This window comes from Apostichopus japonicus, chromosome 3, assembly GCF_037975245.1.
Source record: "Apostichopus japonicus isolate 1M-3 chromosome 3, ASM3797524v1, whole genome shotgun sequence".
Taxonomy (NCBI): domain Eukaryota; kingdom Metazoa; phylum Echinodermata; class Holothuroidea; order Aspidochirotida; family Stichopodidae; genus Apostichopus; species Apostichopus japonicus.
The window spans coordinates 4,077,518-4,100,444 of NC_092563.1; the positions used below are offsets into that span (position 1 = coordinate 4,077,518).

Consider the following 22,927-nt stretch of genomic DNA (forward strand, 5'->3'; position numbering starts at 1 on the left):
TTGTGGATTTTTTTTTGTGGGTCAAGAAGCTCCAGTTCAGTGAAGAGTAAGTACGAGTCTTCACTCGTCAAGGAAACAGACTAAGGACTCTGGCAAACACGACATTAGAGACTGTTTGATATACCCAGAGTAGAATATGGTTACTTGGATTTCAGCTAAAATCAGGGCAAGAGTTCTAAATGTGTTTTTTTTGTTTTTTTGAGACAAACAGGAAGAAACGTACCTTTCGAGATTTTCCAAAAGAGAGCGACAAATTTGGCGCTCTCTGGGTAACAATTCTAGGTTAATAAAAAAGGAAAAAAATAAAACATTGCTAAGCTCTCAAATTTGAAACTCCAAATTGAATATGTAAATACACTTTTCCATCTCCAAAATGTGGCTGATACCTTCCATTCAAGTTTCTGTTAGCGAGACAACTGAGAATTGGGATAGCTTAGGGAGATAAACTAGAGGGCATGTATATGGGTATGGGACCAATTTTGCTGGGGGGGGGGAAGGGGAGGGTGGGGGAGTTGGGGAGGTGAGAACATATATCTTGCTCTTAAATGGGGTGGTAAAAAGGGGATCCACACACAAGCTCAGCAGAATCTAGATTGCCAAAAGAAGTTGTAATATCTATTGCAGTATATTGCCTTGCCTACTTATGTCTGCAATTTATGCCCAGAATTTCATGATAATACAAACAAGTTATTAAAATAATCTCTGAAAAATTAATTTATTCAAATTAGAAGAGGATTGTCTGAATAACTACTTGCACAAATTAACAACTGATATTCATCAACTGTGCTCTTTCTTTGAAAACTTAGCGACAAATGATGAAGTTGACTGCACAGGCACATGTGCACGAAGGAATAAACGTGACTTACTTCAGCCAAACATTTTCTTACAAGTGCTACAAAGTTGTGGAAGTTTTCCGTTGAGACAAACGTCAAGATGCTTGCCCAACCGTTTCCTTACATTTGTGATCTTAATTCAAGGTTGTTGCTTTTAAAAGATGAACTAATTAGATGAAAAGAATGATGCTGTTGAGATATAACACCTGTGAGAAAGATCCAATACAATCTTGAAATGAGATGTACAAGTATCGTTAATGTTACACAACTTGAAGTACTGTACACATTAGAGATCAGCATTGATTAGATGTCTTCAATATTAGGGACCACAATTATCTCCCTCAAGGGAAAGAAAATGCTCCGAGCATCAAAGCCTGTTTGATTCTAACAAAGCAAAGTACAAGAATCTCTAGGAACAAAGAAGGTACTGACTACAATAAATGTGTAACAGCTCTGACAAAAAAACATCTGTGTGCATGATCTGATGTGAACATGTAAAGTAATTGCATATTATGTGAGTATAAAATAGACACTCACAGCATTGTTTTTGTCCTTGAAAAAAAATGACAATGTAATGTTACATTTCTACAGATAAATAAAATAAATAATATATATGCAAAGTTGGGCAACAGTAACTGTAAAAACATGTATTCTGTAACATTACACAACAGTCAAACGCATGTTGTCAGTGTAAACACAGTAACAGGAAAGTGTCAGTGTTATCTGACAACTGAATGCATACAGCCACTGTTACAGTATATGATAACAGTGAAATGCATGCATAACCAGTTTGATCTTACAGTAGTCAAGTGCATGCAACCAGTACTATCTGACAACAGTGATGCTGATTCATTCAGACAGTCGCACCCCCCCCCCCCTTCCCCCAAAGAAAAGATATATATAATCACCCGTATTGCTGGCAGACTGACTATATAAGATATTAGTGCACAGTGCATTAATTGTATACCAACTATGTGCCATACAACCTAAACAGTTGAAAATTCTTCGACACTGTTTCAAAAGTTGCAAACTAGAGCACCATCCAACTATGACTTTACCAACATTTCTTCAAAGTGGAGGGGTCCCCCGACCCTTGACGACATAGCATCTTAATGCACCCCCTCCTCCTGCCCCCCCAATAAATGTTGGTTGCACCCCTGCAGTGTATAGAGTCAAATTAAAGCAAGCGCAGCTGAGCTCCATCTGACAATGACAAGCAAGAAACATGTAGTCTGAGTAGTTATCTGACAGCAGTGAATGGTATGCAGTTGTAGTATCAGACAACCATAAACTACATGTAAATATTCCATAGTATACCGTACTTCTCAGCAAATCACTCACAGACTTCCAGACAGAAACTGTCAATTTGTTCTTAGTACCACACTCATCATCAACTATAGTAGTCATACATTGCAGTGTACATATACAATTTCATATTGTCAGAGATTTAAATCTTTTGACTTGTTCCATATTTCAAAATTCCAAGTCTTGCGATTCATGCTAATAGACAATAGCTTTCCAATTATAGAAATGGACTGCACAGAGTGAGAGCTGCATGCTGTGAAATATATTCATATGTGAGTAATATTGACATAGTGCATTATATGGGTAGCAATATGAACAAGCTGTGTCTGGTGATAAGATCACACAAGCTACAGATTAGGAGTAGTAGTCTGAGAGGAATAAAAGTAACTGGAATCATTATAACAATGCTACATCAGGTAGCAGGGTGGCTATGTTGCTATCACCATCCAAGGGGGTGGGAGGGGGTGGGGTGGAGGTGTACATCCCCTTTTGCAACCCCACATTAAAAAATTAAAAAAATTAGAAGTAGTTGTGTGTAGTCCTAATTACAGACCTAACTTATAGCCAAAATGAACATGCCTCAAAACTGTACCATTTCACATCTTAAATTTAAATTTTTCCCAGACCCCTCTCCCGACAAGGGAGAGGATTTCACTGACCTCATGACCACATCCCCTCTTTTTTTATTTTTTATTATATTGGATCTGCCCTTGATTACTTCTGTCACTTTATATCTTTCTAGTCGACAAGCATACCGAACATACCTTAGTCTATTTCTTTGAGCAGGGATTCTTGCATTACAAACGTATCATGGACAGAACAACGCAATAAACCAACGATAGGGTCAGTGAATCTTCTCAATACAGTTATACACTGACTTGAACAGAAAAAAATTGTACAGTCACCAGTACAGTTAATGGTATGATTAAAGTTTTCATACTAACAAAGTTAAAGGTATGGGATTACTTACTAGGTGCTTGTGTGTGTGTGAGTGTGTCACACATATTCATAAACTATCAACATCATTAAGCCTGAGAGGGATTTAATTTCATATTATACCCAAATTACAGATTGTGGGTCCTATTAAACAAAAATTTGTTTAGGAATGAAAAATCTCATGAATATTTAGGGTGAATTTATCTTTACATTAAGGGGTTTGAAGTCGTTAGAAGTCATAAATATTTAATATTCTAATTCAGCCGCGACATTTTATACACATCTACCCTTCATCCCTACTATGAATCTGTGATTGAGCTAGTGTACACTGATAGCCATGTAAGTACAGCACATGTGTACAATCAGATGATAAAGATGTACTTTTATTTATAGCTGTTAATCTAATATTTCACAACTTGAGATATACAGTAACAACATGTCTGACCATGACGATCTCTTTTATAATTTGCTACTGCACCTGTTCATATTGTATGTTGTTTTGCAAAGCATTGCCCTTCTTTGGAAGATTTGAAAATCAATATCCCCATCTTGATGTATGACTCTCATGACTCTTTATATGTATCTTTTAAAGCAACAGAATACCAAACTATACTGGTTGATAGTATGACCTCCTACTGTAGCTGGTCACTGACCTCATACCTACAGGATGACTACACACAGCTCTTTATGCCTTGCAAATTAACCTCAAAACCTTACTTTACTGCTTGATAGCATGATCTGCTACAGTAGCTGTTCACTGACCTCATACAGATCTGCAGTAGAGCTATACTATACTCTAGTATGACTACTGCTAAGTAAATCAACTTCATACTGTACACAGGTTGATAGCTAGTTTTATAGCTAGATTTATAACTAGTTATCACATCAACCTCATGCATGTGCAATAACCAGTACTTTTTGGTATGATCTGTAGCCTGTTAAATCAACATGACAATCTATACTGGTTTATAACATGACAAGCTACTGTAGCTGTTCATAGAACTCAAACCCACAGAATTGTTAAACCACTCTTTAGTATAATCTGCACTGCACTGAGGTGCCCCAGGAGAGACTGATTGAATTGTGCACACTTTGGTGTGTGGGTGTGACAAGTTACCAATGACCAGGGGTTAAGTTGTAAAGTCATGTCAGGAGGCATTAGCCTCATACAAGACTGTAAACCTTCAACTTTAATCTATAATTTACATGTATATAAAACTCACACCCACAACAACACTAGTTTAAATAGCATCGACCAGTTAATGCTTTGTCCTAATACTCACAGTGTCTTGAGTATACTCTATTTATGATCTGTAACCTGGTGAATGATAGCATGGCCTTCTATTGCAGTTTCTCCTCATCCTTTTACCTAACCATACTGGCTTTATGGTATGACTTGTGACTGTAGCTGTTCATTGACCTCATACCAGTAGTAGCTACTGTATACTACTGATTTCATGATCTGTGACCTGTTCATTGACCTCACACCTACAGTAGCTAATACCACCCATTACTGTATTTGGAACTATACCATCAGCCTCATGCCTAACTATACTGTTATATAGTTTTAACTTCTATTTCTTCATTGACCTCACACCTGCAGTAGTCATTGCTACTGTTTAGCACGATCTATAACTTGTACATCAGCCTCGTATGTTACTGTACTGGTTTTACAGCACGATCTGTCGACTGTACCAAAGGTCCATATCTGACGGTACCAGTCATGTCTGTAAACTGTTCATCTTTCTCCAAATTTGGTGACCATTTCATACATAGCTAGCTAGCTATGGACTATCTATCACGTCATCTTCAGAAAGTCCACCTCAGTCTGGTGGTCATTTCATATAGCTAGCTGACCACGGCATCTCTTGGAGCTGTTCTCTGGTCAGTTGGACTGGTTCCTTTTGTCCTACCAGCCGCCTCTTTCCTCTAGTGGACGGTGAGGTATGTTCCTTCTCATCCATGTAGTCGTCATCTATCCACGGCTGATCTAGCAAGACCGCTTTGATGGTGTTTTGCATAACTCTTATGACGATCCAGCTGAGTATGACGTGCCACAGGAACACTAATAGTACTGTGATGCCTACGGCTTCTTCGTTTAACCATTCCCTACCTGTCATACATAGCGTGAACCCTACCTGGGTGTACCATGTCCCCTTCATTAACGTGGTTCCGCATCGTAACACCCTGAGGTCCTCCATGTCCGGTATGACCACCTCTGCCAGGAGGAGCAGCGCCGAGCAATAGATCAACAGATACAACGGTGTGTACATGGTCTTGTCGCTCCCGAACGGCATGTTTTGGACGTGATTCGTGACGAGGGAAAACTCACACAGGAAGGCAACAATTAGGAAAGGCTTAACGAGAACTTTATACATTGGCGACAGAGCTTCCGAGGAGATGGCGACTGCCCCGTAAAAGAATAACGGCAGCCAGAGTATCACCACAAAATGGCGGGTGTCCTCCTCTGAGCTCTCAAAGTCGTCTTTGTTGTAATTGCTACTGAAATGATAGAGTAAAATGGCCGAGGAACAGAAGCAGGACAGGACGCCTTCGATCCAGTGTTTCTCAAAGTAGCTCTGATGCGGTACATCGCCGTCTTTGCTCTGGTTCGTAATGAGATAAGAAAACTTCTGGAAGGATGTCTGGAAAGTCCACATTAAGGCCAAGATGAAAAGGAAGGCCCCCAGTAAGGCAAAGTCCTGCCAATAATCCACCATCGTTACCTCCTTACCTGTAACAAGAAAAAACGAAAAAAAAAAACCACAATTATGAGAGGTGGATGGCAGAATGTTTACATATGTTTCAAAGCTTTGCAATGAAGATCCCAAAAACTTACTGGTTTGGGTGTACATGTGCAAAATCTTATCCTAAAAGATGCATGTTGTATTCAACACAGAAACATAAAAAATTGTCACAAGTTTGGAGAAAATTTGTATCACTGCTGCACACAGAGGTGAGACATATTTAATGTTCTATATACAGCCATATATAAATATTAAATCATTTATCCACAGCCTTAGATATCGTCTTCTAAACAGCGACAGCAATTTGATGAATCTTTGAACGCTAGTTAAAACATCCCGATACATGACAAATGGAGAGGAAATCAACAACCATTGCGGCAGAGGAGGAGGATGATATCACGGATCATACACACGATACATTTCCTTGAGTAAACAATCGCCTGATTTAAGTAAACAAATGTTAAATACTAACTCATGTACAGTGTATGAAAAGAGATATATCGAATGAGAGTGTAGAAGATTGCCTTTTCCTTTATCAACACCGTCGGGATTAGTGTCTACTACAATATCCCTTCAAAAGGAGCTCTAGTCGTGTGACATACAGTAGAAATCCGTAAATTTTATGGAAAATGATTTAATTTATATACAGAATCCTTGGTGTTTTTAATATATTATGCTAAACATTACAACAAAACAAAGTTGCTCAGCAAAGCGACATAAAAATTATTTAACGTCTTAGGTATGGATATACATCTGTATGCTGGCTAACACTGAAGTTGTTTTGCCTGACGGAGATACAGGAAGGTCAGTATAGATTGCTATACTGTACCATTCATTACTTGCCCCAAAGTGATTTTGCTGAACTCAAGCTCACACCTTCCTACAGACGGAATTTAATTTCCTCTGAAAACTAGTCGCTGTTTGATGTGATAAACAATACTGCTATCACAGTGTGGAATGATGCTCTGCCATCCATTAAACTACATCCTGTAATTCATTAGAGCATTGTGATGGCAGCTGAAAGTACTGGGGGGATATTGTACTAAACAACAGCATTGTGATGGCAGCTGAGAACATAGGTAGGATATTGTAATAAACAACAGCGTTGTTATGATGCTCAAAGTACTGGGAGGATACTGTACTAAACAACAGCATTGTGATGGCAGCTGAGAATGCAAGTAGGATACTGTACTAAACAATAGCGTTGTAATGGCAGCTGAAAACATAGGGAGGAAACTGTAGTACACAACAGCATTGTGATGGCTTTTGAGAGCATAGGGAAACACTATACAACAAAAGCATTGTGATGACAACTGAGAGTATATGGAGAATACTGCACAAAAAGAACAATTGTTCCTTCCTCTTTGCAAACAGCGCTGTTTTTGTTTTTAGATATAAGTTAAGATTGTAATTGACTCACTTTTCCTGGCATCCCCAAAGGGAATTATTAGTAAATTGTACATAAAGATTCAAACTGGACAAGCTACTGTAAACTACTAGTGCAAGGCTACTGTATATGAAATAATAACTGCTCGTCTGGCTTCCAATGTGTGGCATTGTAAATGAACACAGAATTGTGCTAAATCAATGATGAATAAATTACAAAAAAGCTCATATTATAAAAGCATTCTTTTTTTTGCTCTCTGACCATTTAGAAATTTCTTTCTTTCTGCATGACATTTTTTTCTGAGAGTTCCCATTCTTAAATAATTATCACTTATAATCCTTTTGACTGAATTTTGGGGTAGAGTACCATAAAATAAAACATGCTTCCTGATTGTCTCATTTAATTAAAGTCTGAAAACCCGATCTACTTTACCTCAGCAAATGTAAGTTATTGTTACAGCCACAGAACTGCCTCAAGCAGACATATATCCTTCTACAGTACAGATCATTCAGTACACTTAGTTCTACACTGCTGAAGATTATGAAACAGTTTCGCATCCTTGTGCCCAGACTCATCTCAGTGAATGATTCATGTGCTTTTAGTTTTGAGAAGTAAACAAACTGTTAAACTGTCTAACAAAACCTGTCCTCTTAATTAGTGGATGGTCATATATTACAGATTTGTAAAACAAAAGGGAATTTGGATACTTTATATCAAGCGATGCACAACTGCAGTTATTCTACAGTAGGTCACAAACTGAAATAGTGAGCATCAACGATTTATCCTGATGCCAACCAGAAAAAGAGAATGGGGATCTCCCCCTCACTCCCCGCCCCCCTCCCTATATTTACAGAGGGCGCTGCCATTTCGTGTCGTTTCTAGGTTTCCATAAAACTTGACAAGCTGCAGTCTCTGAGATTACTGAGAATTTCTATGAGGAACCTCTGACTGACATTTCTGGGTAAAGAACATGTACGTTTCCTAATTCACACATAGTGTGACATATTCTAACTAACATAATATCTTTGACTGCTTATTACAAGCACATTCAAGCAACGACATGTTGCAAAAGGAGCTATTTTCAATCACGTCTGTGAAATGGAATATACTGGACCGTATAACTGTGATACTTTCGTAATTATTGATGACAAGGTACTTTTTGAACATACTTTCGCAACCAGCACACAGACTGAAATACATTACAGCACTATACAAAACCTCTGGAGATCTATACACAAGATAGCTGATGCGCGTTAGTACCCAGCGAGGTAGATCTACGGCACTGCTAGGACTGATATAACAGCGCCCTCTAGAGAAATGCTGAAGATCCCATTGCGAAGATGTAAATGGCGACAATGAGAGAAACGCTTCTAGACAGTTTGGGTGATAGAATGAGTAAGGTCAGTGACCGGTCACTGTTGATGTACAATGTTACAAAGATGGCCAGTTCACTCTATGAGTGGTATAGCGAGAATGCAGTGGTCGTGAGGAGACGTACTCACAGAACTGTTTCTGTTTCCTCTATTGGAATAAACCTGATATGGTCCACATTGGAGCCGAAACAAGAGCCTGAAGAAAGCTTTTCTAAGTTAGAGGGCGCTGTTTGCAAAACATAGGACCCCTGTGGATTTGTCTCCATTATTATCTTGTATAAAAACTGTGAACCCTCCTTTTTACATATGCAGAGTATCTTAACAGAATTGTGTCAAAAAACGTTGTCATTGATATTTTTGGCAATTTTTGATTACCCCTTGCAGTGACACGAAGCATACATCAGTTTTGGTGAAAAACTTGACTGAACTGGAAAGACTGGCACTAGGTCTTCCATGAGATCTATAAATTAAACAACATTTCCTCTTTATACATGAAAAAAGAATATCCAAAGTACAGGGAAATTAAGAGCTGTTTAGCAAGATGCTAGACCGCCGTAACAAGGTGTGACCATATCCTGGCAACAACCCCAAAAAAATGTTTTGGTGCCATTTCCTTCTTTTGAGACACCTGGGTAAGTGGGTAGCTATCATATCAATATCATGTGGAATCTTAGACAGCCACCTGGAATTTGACAAAAATCTTCTTCTTTTGGCATCTAGGATGACCCATATGGTCAATGCAGACATTTTAATTGTGACAAAATGAGCTAATTAGAAACAATATTAATGTGTGATGAACTGAAGGTAACACTAGGCTACTGCATGTCAAAATCGTCCGTTTCCAGATGCATTTTGGGTAAAAGTCCCTGTGATTGACAAAGGCAAGAGCACGGTTCTGATGATAAATTTAACCCCAACCCATTTCCCTGTGGGGTCTGGCACCCCTGTTAACCCCCTCAATAAGCTAAGGTATCATGAGAGATTCTTGGATGTGAACAAGACCAGCTGTACCAAACTAAGCTCCATCAATACTAATTACCACAGTACTGCAGTAGTGTGGATCAATTATGCATCATGGTCTAACACATCTGTGCAGCTACAATGGAAATCAGATTCAATATTCCTCCTCCACTCCCCCCCCCCCCTCCCCACACCTTAGCACACTTTTGAAACCTCAAATTAATTTAACGCTGTGAAAGAGTGGAATAGGCTCAAAGATTCTGCATCAAAAGGTGAGGTCTGTGTGATAGAATTAGCACATTATCGAAGATATTTGAATTACCAATGATAGAGCGCAAGAAGTCTGAGTTCTCAACGTGAACTGTATACTACAGTCTACTGTATATGGCAGGATTCTTTCCAAAAAGAAATTCTATAACAAAATTCATCATTTCAAGTGGGTTTTTACACAGATTTTGGCATAAAAGAAATACTGTTAGTACTTCTGTAAGTACATATAAATGTACAAGCAAAATGTCACATTTATCCAGAGATAATCCAGGGAATGATTTAATGTTCACATGTTGTGCTGTAGTTTTGAAGGCTCTAACATTGTCTCTGTAATAATAATACTGTTTCCTGTTTCGCATCTCTGCAAGTGTAACTACATCAGACTTTATAGCAGAGATGCTCCAGGTTGCGAACTAGAAATCAGAATAATCTTGTCGGTGGATTTAAATCCCTGCGCACTCAACTTTTTCTTTAAAAGTAAGATTTTCTTAGCACTTTACTGGAGAGAGAAAGTCCTTGCTCGTGGCAACGACGGCATGGTAGTTTCCTATGTATTCCTTATCTGATGCAGCAGTTGATGCAAAGTGCATACAGTACTACAGTGGTTGTTTTCAGGGCATCCTGTCCATTAAGCAATATTACACAAATTGTTATCACATGCATAAAATATCCATCACTTTTATTTTTAGCTTTTGTTTAAGGTCAAGGCAAGGGCTTCATTCTTTGTGGACTGCAATTAGCTCTGAATTTGTTTACTACCACTGTACACTACGGAAGGAAGAAAGGTTTCAATTTGTAAATATGAGTCTATGGATGCCAATGTATTTCCTTTATGTTGTAAAACCATCTCCATCCATCTTATTTTCTATTTCCACGGATGAAATATTTTCTTTTACAGCGATGATGTATATGGGCATGATTTTTTAAGATAACATTTTGTGCAGCAGTTGTGTTTTTTTACCATTCTGCATAATTTCATCTTGATATATGTCATAATGGATAAATTATTCCCTGGATATGTTACATTTATGATATGCAAAAAGTCTACCATGGCAACAAAAGTACTACCTATTAAGTTGCCATCACAAATCTTACCAAATGAAACATCATCTAACTAATTACACTATTTCTGTAGTCTGTAATACAATATCCAATAAGAAACACTCAATTGCTAAGATGCCCCACAAAAACAGCTCCGCTTTTTGTAAAACAACCGACGAGGATGACGGCGTTGCTGCTCAAATTTATGACAGCTACACTGTACAGAAGAGATATATATATATATATATATAAATATATATATTCATACATATATATACAATATATATATATATATATATATAGATATATAGATATATATAGATATATTTTTATACATATAAATATAAATACATACATACTGTAACTACAATTATGCACCCCCCCCACATACTAAAGAAAAATGTAGAAACATTAGAAAACTTACTGGTTTATATATTTACTTCGTTCCCCACTTACCTGTCTCCCCACAACCTAAGCACCGCATTCTACCGTGTCTAGTATGCCCTGGTAATCTTTTAACACTGTGCACCCTTACTGACCCCAAGTGAACTCCTTCTTATGAGACCTTTGGAATGGTAGAATATGAAGGAGTTCACTTGGGGTCAGTAAGGGTGCACAGTGTTAAAAGATTACCAGGGCATACTAGACACGGTAGAATGCGGTGCTTAGGTTGTGGGGAGACAGGTAAGTGGGGAACGAAGTAAATAAGCCTTTCAATGATTCTATTTTATGTTCTTTGGTATTTTCAGATTTTGCAGTACTTTAACAAACTTGTTGAAATGTTGAGATAAAATTGCCACAATTTTAGAGAGCAGTTTTGGATAGAAATTCACAATTTCTGTATAATCAAAAAGTCAAAATGTTGACTTTTGCTGTGAAAGTTTGGCATTAGTAGGTTAATTAATACCCACTTCATTAAAACTATGGAAATTCTTGACCGTATTGATTCATTTTGAAGCGGTGTAATTGGTCATCAAACACCCAAATTATAAAATATATCTTTTAGTTGACATGCCAAATATTTTTTAATATATATTACATCACTTTCATATGATGCATTGAAAAAGAGAATATGTGTACCTTATATGGTACGGTATCAAAATGTGCCCACTGGCGTTACTAAAATGCCGCATTATAACATGTTATTTTACATTTATTAAAAATTTGATTCACATCAATGTCAATAACTTATTTCAATAAATTTATGTCTGGTTTTGTCATTATAAATGTAGAGATCTGCAAAATAGTTATTTATCAAACCCAAATCTATCCTTCTCAGATATGATTCGAAGCAATTGCGAGAAGTCATATACATTGTTACAGTAGCCGACTTTTGTTTCTTATTCCAAAATTTACCAATGCATCGAAACTAACCAATAACCTAGCTTCAAAGTGAAATTGAAAATCTCTGGCCTTGAAATCAATGCTCCTCTGAGATACTGAACGGTTCACTTTGATTAGGCCCGAAGGCATGATTTGATTGTCCTTGAGGTCTTGTTGCTGTATAGTCATAGTGCAAGCAATTTCAGTACGACTAATCATCATCGCAGAGCGTGCCTAGTTTATGCTGTGGGACGATCACCTCGGTTCAAGATGTGCTTGACAACCGACGTTGAGTGTTTACAGCCCGTCGTTTCGAGTATCTCTATCGCAACATAGCCACGGAGGTTTCGCAACTCTTCATCATCGTCATATCAGTGGCAGGCTCAATAGCAGCCGCAAGCTGCCGCACTGGCATCTCAAGAGCGTAATTCCAAAAATTATTTTCGGTGCCCTGAGGAGGATGGTCAAGTACAAAGGTAGCAAGCGTTGAATTGTTACCGCTGCTCGGATCAAATCTTTGACGTATCGTGCTCGTCCGTCTCGTACTGTGCTCCGTGCACGCTTTTGAAATTTGACGAAATATTGCCAGAGAGAGGGGGGGGGGAAATGTTTGTCGAAAGACTTTCATTTCCTATACGGAAAACTGACTCGAGTTCTCAGGAAGCCAATGTGGTGTAATTGCCTAGAGTTACTAAAGAGTACTTCAGGATAACATTCAAACTCTGTTTCATCGTCTGTGACGTCAAGTAAACTGAGTGCTTCCATTTTATTTTAACTGTAGAGGACTTTGTTCTCTTCATAAGAAAGAAAAACATATGAGGCTACACAAATCATTGCTGGATGCTACACACGTTATTTGTCTAATGCAAATAATCATTGCATGATTGCAGTTAGCAATGAAAAGAGCCCTGATTGGAGAGCTCTATATATATATGGGACTTTACTACTGTGCCGTCTTGGAGGGATCATATGCTTTATAATTCAATCAACTCAATAACTTTGATGGTGAAACCATGTTCAAGTCCATGTACACAGACGACTTTCATATAATTGCAGTGTTTCAAAGTTCAACAAGGAACTCTTTAAAAGACATCTTACATGGCACAGCCTTGGTTTTAAGATTGGGATGCATTTTTGAGTACTTCCTGTGTTAAACCTGTCATTCCAAAACCCTGACAGGCTTTTTTGATGTTTACCAGAGATTAGTGCATACATACCTGTCTCCTCACTGCAGTTCTAAGCACTCTAGTTCTACTGTCTCTTGAGAAATCTGATAAACCTTTTAACAGTGTACACCCTTTATTGACTGGGTAACAATAATTGATCAATGACTAGATCCTTCTCTTGATTAATATCCTAAGAGTCTGGGTGTCTTCTCTGAGATAGTGAAGAGTCAGGTAAAGCAAGAAGCAAATTATAACTTAACACAGTATGATACAAACCCAGTAGCCTTCATCATGCCAATGCACTGTTGATGATCTTTGCGATAAATGTCATTATAATCCGAAAAACATTCATTTTACAACAGGGAAATCGGGAACGAGAAAGGGAAAAGTTAGACAAAACTGAGGTTCAAATCTCTGTCACGAACGTATATATGTTTTCCTAAGTCTGTAAACTCAGCATGGTAAGATTGGAAGGGAAGAGGAAGTGGATGATAACAGATCGTAATGAATTCTGTAATCAGATGATCTGATTCGTTGATGCTAACTTCAAACTAGGAAACAGTTTTTATTCCTTGACTACAATATTAGACAAACGAAACAAGAAAAACATAAAAAATGAAAACCTCCGAGACAAATCCGAAGCTCTGTGATGTCAATTCAAGCTCATTTTCCGCCACCGCTGCATACGTATAAATTTAGGGAAGAGAATTGATTAAAATGTAGATCTCAAAAAACCTGATCGAATCAACAGGAAACTGTCAAATGCAACTTATAAATATATGTAACAAATTTCAGACCATTTGCAGACAATTTATGAGATATGGTCCACTAAATATGCAGCAACCCATGCATGTAAGATTTTAATTGCTGTATGAAGCTAACGAAGACCGAAAATAAAAAGGCAATAGGTACAAATGTCAAAATCTAAACCTGTACATGGAGCACTCACATAGAAATCTAGTCAAATTATACGCATGTACGGATGGTGCGCCAAAAAATATCAAAAAATAGGGCAACGGAATATTACCATATGGTTGGCAACAACAAAACAAAAAACCAAATTTATCAGGTTAATTCTTACATATGAATGGTGCTGTGGGAAGGATGTCTTTTCCAAGCAATTTTACGGGAATTCCCCTGAACTTACACGTACCGGTCTGGGAATATACTGCATGCGTGAGTATACTGAACTAACGAGTATATAATGACTATGCATCGATTTAATGCACTTTCCTCACCTCTCTTTTGTTTGTGTTTCATGTGATCAAAGACATGGAAGTAGCAGAGGTATGAAGAGGCGAGGTAAACTTATGTTCAGTGATGTCTGCTGATTCAAACAAAATTCACCACGATGAGAAACCAAGTACAGATGTGTTCCCAGAGTGAAATCTCTGCGGAAAAATGTAGGTTTTAATTCCTCAGGAACATTAAGTAGAGTTGGTAATTTTGGGGTACATCTTAATCAAAATAAATCCTAGCAAATCATACATTTTCTTACCTTTATGGACTTATACACTTTTTTCTAAAAAGCCACATTAATCGGGAAAAAAATGTGTTTTTTTTCATAAAATGATTTTGTTTTCTTCTATAGTATCCTAAACATGAAACTGCCTTTCGCTGTATTTAAACCCACTGAACTGATGTAAAAGCATGCTTTTTACAACATATACTGTATGGCAATACCAACCTATTTTTTTCATATCTATAAATAGCTTCCAACCTCATCATATCGGTTAAAATGTTAAAACAATGTAATCTGAATGCACACCCGTTGGCTTAATGAACCATTAAGATACAGTATTTATATGGCTTTCACTCTCACCGACTGGTTAAACTATACTTACATCAAAAAATATAAACCTAATAGCCACAAATTACGTTGTTTGCAGTCATCCTGAATACCGAAACAACATAATTTTAGATGGAAGCTTTGTATATGAGGCCCGAAGTCAGACCTACAGTAAGTACATCTGCATGCTGTGTTTGGCATTGCAGCATATCAATATATTTTACTTACTTCCCTAGAAGGCATGTAAAAACCTAACATCTTTATGTAGGCTATTTGAAACACGGCAGTCGGGCAGTTATGTTACTTTGTTTTACGATGTTTAAGTAACCACGAATGTGGGAAAAGCCCACAAGGGCTTAGGGATTACAATTTTCATGTCAGGCTTCCAATTCACCATTTTAACTCAAAAACAAAATTTTGAATCTTGTCAATTTAGAAGGTCATTTAAGATGGGAAAACCTTAGATTGTTCTTGGATGAAAAAAGACACCTTACTATGACCCAGAAGTGGATCGGACCCTGCCCGAACCTCCCAATTGCTAAGCCTCATTGCATCTAATGCCACCGCCTCTATCCACTCGGCCCCAGCACGGTTATAACAACAACTGTCAGTACTAGTGTAATCAAGACATACAAATGCAGTTGATTGCTGTCAAGGTTTGCAGTGTTCACAAATGCAAAATATGTCAGTACAAGATCAGTGACTAGAAAAGACTCCATTAATAGTACTGTAGTCTTTGGAGTGTCATACTGCTGACTCACGAGCAAAACAAACAGCGAGCCACTGCTAATGATGATGTGTGTACAACAGACTGACCTTAAATGTTGTACATACTTATCCTTTAACAACAATGGTATCTCATATATTCACCACAAAAATCAAAATTTGTTCACTACTCGTTACATTGGCATGAATGATCTAAATACTTCTTACTTTAAAGTGAGGGTCGTGACTCTTGTTAGGATTGCTGTAAACATTGTAGAGGGTTGCTTAAACAAAACAAAAATATGCTGATATTTGTAAAAAAAAAAAAATTTGTTTTAAATCTTGAACATAAATTACACAAAAAGGATTCAAAATATATTTTTTGGCCATTTTGTAACTAAGCACTCCTAGAATCATAAAAGATATTTCAAAGGGGAAGGTACCTCCCCCTGGTAGAGCCATTCCTCCAACTACAACTTCCGATACGTGGGGGGTCACCGAGATGAGGAAGGTGAAAATTACCTTCACCAAGCAACACAGTTTGAGTACTGGGTATCTAATTAGTAGCTGAACCACACAAATAATAAGGAATAATTTAGTGTTCAATTTTTTTGGTAGCAGCTCTGGACTTTGTGTTTAATAAAATATTGTGGTTCCTTTGTTTAAAACAAAAAAGTTATTAAGTTTTCGGTCTTGTATAGCAAACTGACTACTTCAGTATCCAATGGATGAAAAAAACTAAGATCCTAGGTCACAGTTCCGTACGAATAACGTTAAGAAAAATTGAGAGGAAAAAACGCACCATGTTGGCACTTTGGATGGTAGAATGAGAAGGGCATTGACCAGGGGAGCCGGTCATAGAGGGTGCGCAGTGTTAAAAGATTACCAGTTCAATCTAGACAAGGTAGAACGAGAGTGCTAAGGTTGTGGGGAGACAGGTAAGCGAAGAGCGAAGTAAATCTGATCACTTTGCAATGTGATACTGGATAAATTTATTCTTTGCAAGTCTGTATTATACAAAAACTCTGACAATTAAAAAACTAAAACCTATAAACTTTTGTGATGAAAACTACAGTATCTCTGAATGAAAGCCCGACTTCAGTTATTTACATAGCAAATGCTGATAATATTCCTGTACAATGAGTATAATTGCGCAATGTCAAGAATTAATTTGCCAAATCCGACAGATACAGAAAATTGGATCCATTCTGCATCAATCCATTCTGTGAATTCAAACTAATAAAACATTTCAGGCTTTGCATGATTAAATACAGATTTATCATAAATTACTAGTATATAAATTTTACAATCAGCAAAAATCGATAAATTTCTCTCAATACAAAAGTTTTGTGCTATCAAATTTTATGACTTCCTGGGATTTTATATATATTTTGAAAATGGATGCATCATAATATGAAAACACTAACATTGGTTGTATTAGATTGATACCCTCGGGGATGAAAGTTGGAGCGATAGCCAAATCCAAGGTAATCGCTAAAAAATTGGTTTGGAAAATAAATTACCTGCGAACTATTCTTTTAGTCGCTTCGCAGCCCAACTGATCCATACTACTTAAAACATATCAACGATCAAGTTCTTTAATTCCGACCTAAAATGGAATTAGTTAAATCAAGCCAAGCAGATACATTTGGTGGTTGTTGTATTGGGATTAGGGCATTGGTGGAAACCTCCATCAGGGGCGTATCCAGGATTTTCCAATAGGGGGGGCGCCAGGCATGAATGATCGCCGTCCTGGGGGATGGGTCTAAGGGGAAGGGGTGTACAATTTTTGCTTTCAAAGAAGGGCTGAAATGCAAGATGGTGTCATATGCATGGGCAGCGATCCGTACTTCCGAGTGGGGGGGGGGATATGACCTTGTTGACTATCTAAGCGTAGCGCCACCATGAGTTGGCGCGAAGCGTACAAGAAAATTTTGGGATTAACAAACCCTCTAGATGGCCGGAAATGGCACTTCCCGAGGTTTTCAAGCGGCATATACCCAACTTTAAAATAGGGATGTCATGTGCGAAATATCTCATAATCAGGATCCAAAATACTTTTTTTTTTAATTTCGGGTGTTATTTTGGGAAAATTGCCCCTGTCAATCTTGTTTCAGGCGCAACGTTAGAATGTTCGAGAGCTCTGTTATATTATTCGATGAAGAAAATGGCCTCATGCAGGCTATTATAGGCCTATACACATGCAATACACAATTACACATAGTTACATTCCTAGGTACAGATTGCTAGGGCATCCAGGTGAAACGTGTATTAAGCATTACCCTGGTTACATGAGATTCTCAGCTGTTCGAGGGAACATGTACGTGTTTAGGCCTACTATAGGGCCTATATGAATACTATGAGGGTGCATATATGTATTATATCAATACCGTGGGCGCAATAATACATTTTGTTGTAATAGGGCCAATGAAGCCTACAGTCAACTATTTTTGCTTTATAAAGACGCTTTATTTGAAAAGATTGCACTGCGTTTATGGTAGGCGAGAAATGAAGCTAAAAAAGAGCCGTACATTAACGAAGATGCATAAATGTAGGCATGAAAATATTCTTATCCCTGGCATTTGGTGGGGGGGGGGGGATATGGTGCATTACATCCCCTCCACCCATTTTCATGGGGGGATATATCCCCCCTCCACCCAGGATCGCCGCCCATGGCCATATGTGATCCATTTTTCGACCTTAATAATAAGCAACATTTCCAGTAAATATGGACACAAAATGCACAATTTAGTATGGCTGGCATGTCATTTAGTGTTTATAGTGATAATACAAACACAATTACCATCTATGTTTCTAAAACTATTATGCCGCCGAACTTCGCCAGAACCTTTTTTTGGCAAACAAAAAATAAAGCATACGGGAGGGGGGGGGTTGAGCGATCACCGACATCTCACATAAAGGTCGTCATCAATTTTTTTTTTTTTTTTTTTTCGCTAAACTTTTTTTTTTGGTGACGGCCAATAGGGGGGCGCGCGCCTGTTGCGCCCCCCTGGATACGCCCCTGTCCATGCAAAAATGTTGTTTAAAATCAACAGCTGATGCCATGCTGTATATGCTTTTTCACAGGGCTGGAAAACCTTGCGAACCTGCCGAACCAGGTTCGCGGGAAATCCGCGATGCTCGCGGGAAATCCAGCTTGGCTGGAGAAAAAAAAATCGGGAAAAAAAAACGGGACGAACCTTAAAAAAAACACGAAGGAACAAAAAAGTACATCTGTAAAACAATAAGGAAAATTTCAGAAGAAAAGTTTCAGAAACAAAAGAAAAATGTCCAGAGAGCGTGCTCGCAATTTTAGTCACAATAGCCTATAACGAGTAATGATGTGTCCCCAACCCACTCACAAAGGGAAACGTCACACGGACACACACGGCCCAGCGCGAGAAGGTTGCTGTAATAAATCAGTCTCGCGGGAAATGTTTTTGAACAATATTGCCATTCCACATTTGTTATACTTATATTGTATGTTAGTTAGTAAACGTTTTCTTTCGTATGAATTTGACTTCAATTCAGTGTTCCCTCTAAGGTGCAGGATTCCCTTCAACTGACTCAGTAATCCCGCAAAGAAAACATTTGTCTGCTGGAAATCCCCGCATCGTTTTCTTGCATTCGCGATAAGTTTATACTCAATGCACATCGTATTCACTTGACTGTAAAAAAACTCCGAAAATCAGTAGAGAAATTACCAATTGTGTACGAAAAGTAAGTTGGTACACCTCTCAAATTTTACGAAAGATCCAGCAAAACACTTTCGAAAAATTCACGCGAAACTGGCATATCATGCTAAATGCAACTAACGTCATGTAAACAAGGCTCTAGTACACCCATTTATGAATAAACCGTAAGACCACATCTGGTGTTAAGCGGGGGGAAAAGAAAGTATTTTCTTGAATTTCAAAAAATACGGAAAAAAATAATATCCTACCATAGTTAAGTGCATAGCAAATAGCCTAACCACCTCGTCGGTTATGGATCTCACGTAACTACAAAAACACAACTAATTGTATTTTGCGAACTTGAAATTTTCTACAAGAACATGGAAATAATATTAAGCATTTAGTTAATCATGCCAAGTGGCCTAAAACATATTTTATGACAAGGTTTTACTTTCATAAAGATGGCCATAGCTAGTGTGGCCTCGATGTGCTGCGTGTATCATGGGGAATACTCCATGAAACGTTTCTTGGAAACGTGCCAAAAATGTTAACAAACAGGTGTAAGACGGGCGCGCAGTTGTTTGGTAAGGTACAGTACCTGGGAAAATTCGCAGCACATGTACAGTAAGTAGCCTACCGTAGTATATAAGTAGGGACCGTACTGCAGTTGTAAACTGATGTACGTATAGTGTGCGCTATTCATTGTTAGGCAGTCTATAAACGGGGCTTTGCCGAACGTTGTTTGTTTCATAATATCGGAAGTTCTGTAAGTTAAACTTTTTAAAGATTGTAAGGCAGATTAAGTCTTTTTTCATTTTATAACATTATATAGCTACTCTAACTTGTCATTTTCAAATTTTCATCAGCTTCGTGACAATTTAAATTCAAAAAGTTGTCAGTATTTTGCATCCTCAACTGCGAGTTTTTTTATCGCCAGACACGCAAAAATACCAAAATTTTCCGGGGTCTTTTCCCCTCAACCCCACAAGGGGTTCCACCCCTTGACCCTACCAGGCCCCTTGGGCGGGCCCCTGGACCCCACGCCTTTCTGCTCGCACGCTACGCATGCTCGGCGTGTTCGCTGTGCGAACACCGGCGGGAAATCGGAAGTGTGTTCGCGGGAAATTGAACAAGGTTTTCCAACACTGCTTTTTCATTCCTTTATTAAACCTCTTGCAAGAAATTTTGTCCAAAGAAAAAAAAATGTCACTATTTATCAAAATAGTCATTTTTCTCATGCAGCTGCTGTTCTTGCAGATCAGGATGTCGTACCTGATAGGGAAACTTCCATACACCTTGGGTCTTATCGAACCCTGCAGGGTTCCCCTCCGAATATCCAAGGAATCTATTCATACATCATCTACCTGTCAAACTGACAAAAAAAACTTTCTTGCCTAAGTGATATCAAGACTCTAGATCACAGAGAAAAAAGATATTCAAAATATCTAGCAGGCCTTGTTGGAGGACCCTCTCCTCTTAAAGTCTGACAACCAGGCTCAATTTAATAAAGACACATGTGACCAAACATGCAGTACTTTACATGTTAAAATTCATCTAAATGACATGTATTTTTACTCCAAGAAATGTGAAGAGTCTGACTTGGGATATGAGAAAGCGTTGGAACAAACCAACATGAAAATAGGGTGTAGACAGGGGCATCTTTTTACAGAAAACTGACACCAGAGGATTATATTTCAAAGTGACAAAGAAAGAAACAGAAAACTGATAGGCCAAAGGACGGTGAGATGATAGACTGACCGACAAGACATAGGTGGGGGGGGGGGTGGGGGGAGAGGGGAAGGGTGTAGGGAGGTATGAGGAGGAGATGCATGGGCATAGATGCAATATTTTACATGTTTTATTTGCATCCCATTCTGCAGTTGGTGCTAAATTTATCGTTTAGGCTAACACATCATACATTTGCGTGACAGAGCCCTGTCACTTGTATAAACATATGACTACTAATAGTGTTTTCTCTTGTACTGTTTCATAATTGATTGCATCAGGGGACAAAAGTGAGAAAACAAACAATTCCTTGTGAATATATTAATATTATGGTGATATGTACTGTATATTGATTTTATTCAACTGCTGTATGTCCTTTCTGTTCATAGAGAGAGAGTTTTCATAAGGCAGATTTCACAATCAGATGGTCCAAAAGCTCCCACAGTATTAAACAAGAGCATCAATGATGCAGTATCTCAATACTGGAAGTTTTAATTTTTATTCCTAATTTCAAATCTTTGCTCTGTCTCTACAATTATCAATATCAATCATGGTACAACAAATATATAACTTGCATTTTTGCCACGAATAGTCTCTGCAGGTTACACTTTATCCTGCTAGTCTTGCCTTTAGCGCTCATTGCCTGTTAGTCGAAAGAACGACGTTGCAAGGTTTAGTAATGTCATAGAATATTTAAGAACTTGTTTTTTATGTGGTATCCTTCATCTTAGGTCAGTCTCAGTTGGACTTTTTGGTCATATAGTTTGATGTCAATGACAACAGCCAAATTAGAAGAGGCGAACAACTCGACCATATTCTTGATGCCTGCCTTGAGAGCTAGGCCTATTGACCTACTGTATGTTACTGTAGACTGTAGTGGTGAATACCATCAAAACTGTGTCCACTTCTAGATATCAAAACAACCCACGTTTTTCCATCTCAATTTTTCGGACATGAAGATTTCATGGATTTATGACTTGGAAAAAATAATGTAAAAGAAGATTACAAGTTTTTATATGCAAGTGATGGGTGGCCTCCTCTTCCCCTAACAGCCACCTCAGTTCCTCTCCATTTTGTTATTTTATTTTAATTCTTTGTACATTTGATGTCAAACATTACAGGTTCAAAAGAAAGCTAAACATACTTCTTATAACCTTATACATCTTATATCCTTATAAATAAAACATAACCTTATACAATTTTTATAGTCTTATCAAAGTTGTGATGCTATGGCCGGCTCCTCTTTTATACGTACCCATCAAACAAACTTACCCTGGTCCTTCCTAGGAAAAGCTGTCTGAACACCAGTACAATGCTAATGTGGCTACCACTGAAAGCCTAATAGGCCTAGGGGCTTAGCCTAGGCCTACATGCACTAGGCCTACAGTAAGTAGCCTTCAGAAATACAAGAATGTGTATACGTAATTATACAAAATACATGAAGGGCAATCAAACAAACTTATCATGGCCCTTGCTCTGAAAAGCTACCTGAACACCAGTACTATCCTTAAATGGATGTTACAAAACGAAGGCCTCATATAAATTAAATGCACTACGTAGAATCAGGGAGTTATAACAACTCCCTGGTAGAATTCAGCAGTACAGAATGTAATTAGCATGCAATACACTAACACCTCGCGTACCTAACTACAGAACAGAAAATTGTTCGCGAGGGTAGCCATTTTCGTATATC

At 38.1% G+C, this 22,927-nt stretch overlaps 1 protein-coding gene across 4 annotated transcripts in view; it reads right to left on the bottom strand.

The window, feature by feature from the left end:
* Positions 1 to 1,042: 1,042 nt before the first annotated feature.
* LOC139960685 (transmembrane protein 45B-like) overlaps positions 1,043 to 22,927 on the bottom strand; it is a 37,271-nt gene continuing 15,386 nt past the window's right edge. For 3 of the 4 annotated variants that reach the window (XM_071959249.1, XM_071959258.1, XM_071959268.1), the window contains exon 2: positions 1,043 to 5,808. In XM_071959249.1, coding sequence (XP_071815350.1) covers positions 4,910 to 5,794 — 885 coding nt within the window. In that variant the 5' untranslated portion in view covers positions 5,795 to 5,808 and the 3' untranslated portion in view covers positions 1,043 to 4,909. Of the gene's footprint in view, positions 5,809 to 11,308; positions 11,368 to 22,927 lie in introns of those variants that run through there. The other variant, XM_071959239.1, reaches the window with a different exon arrangement.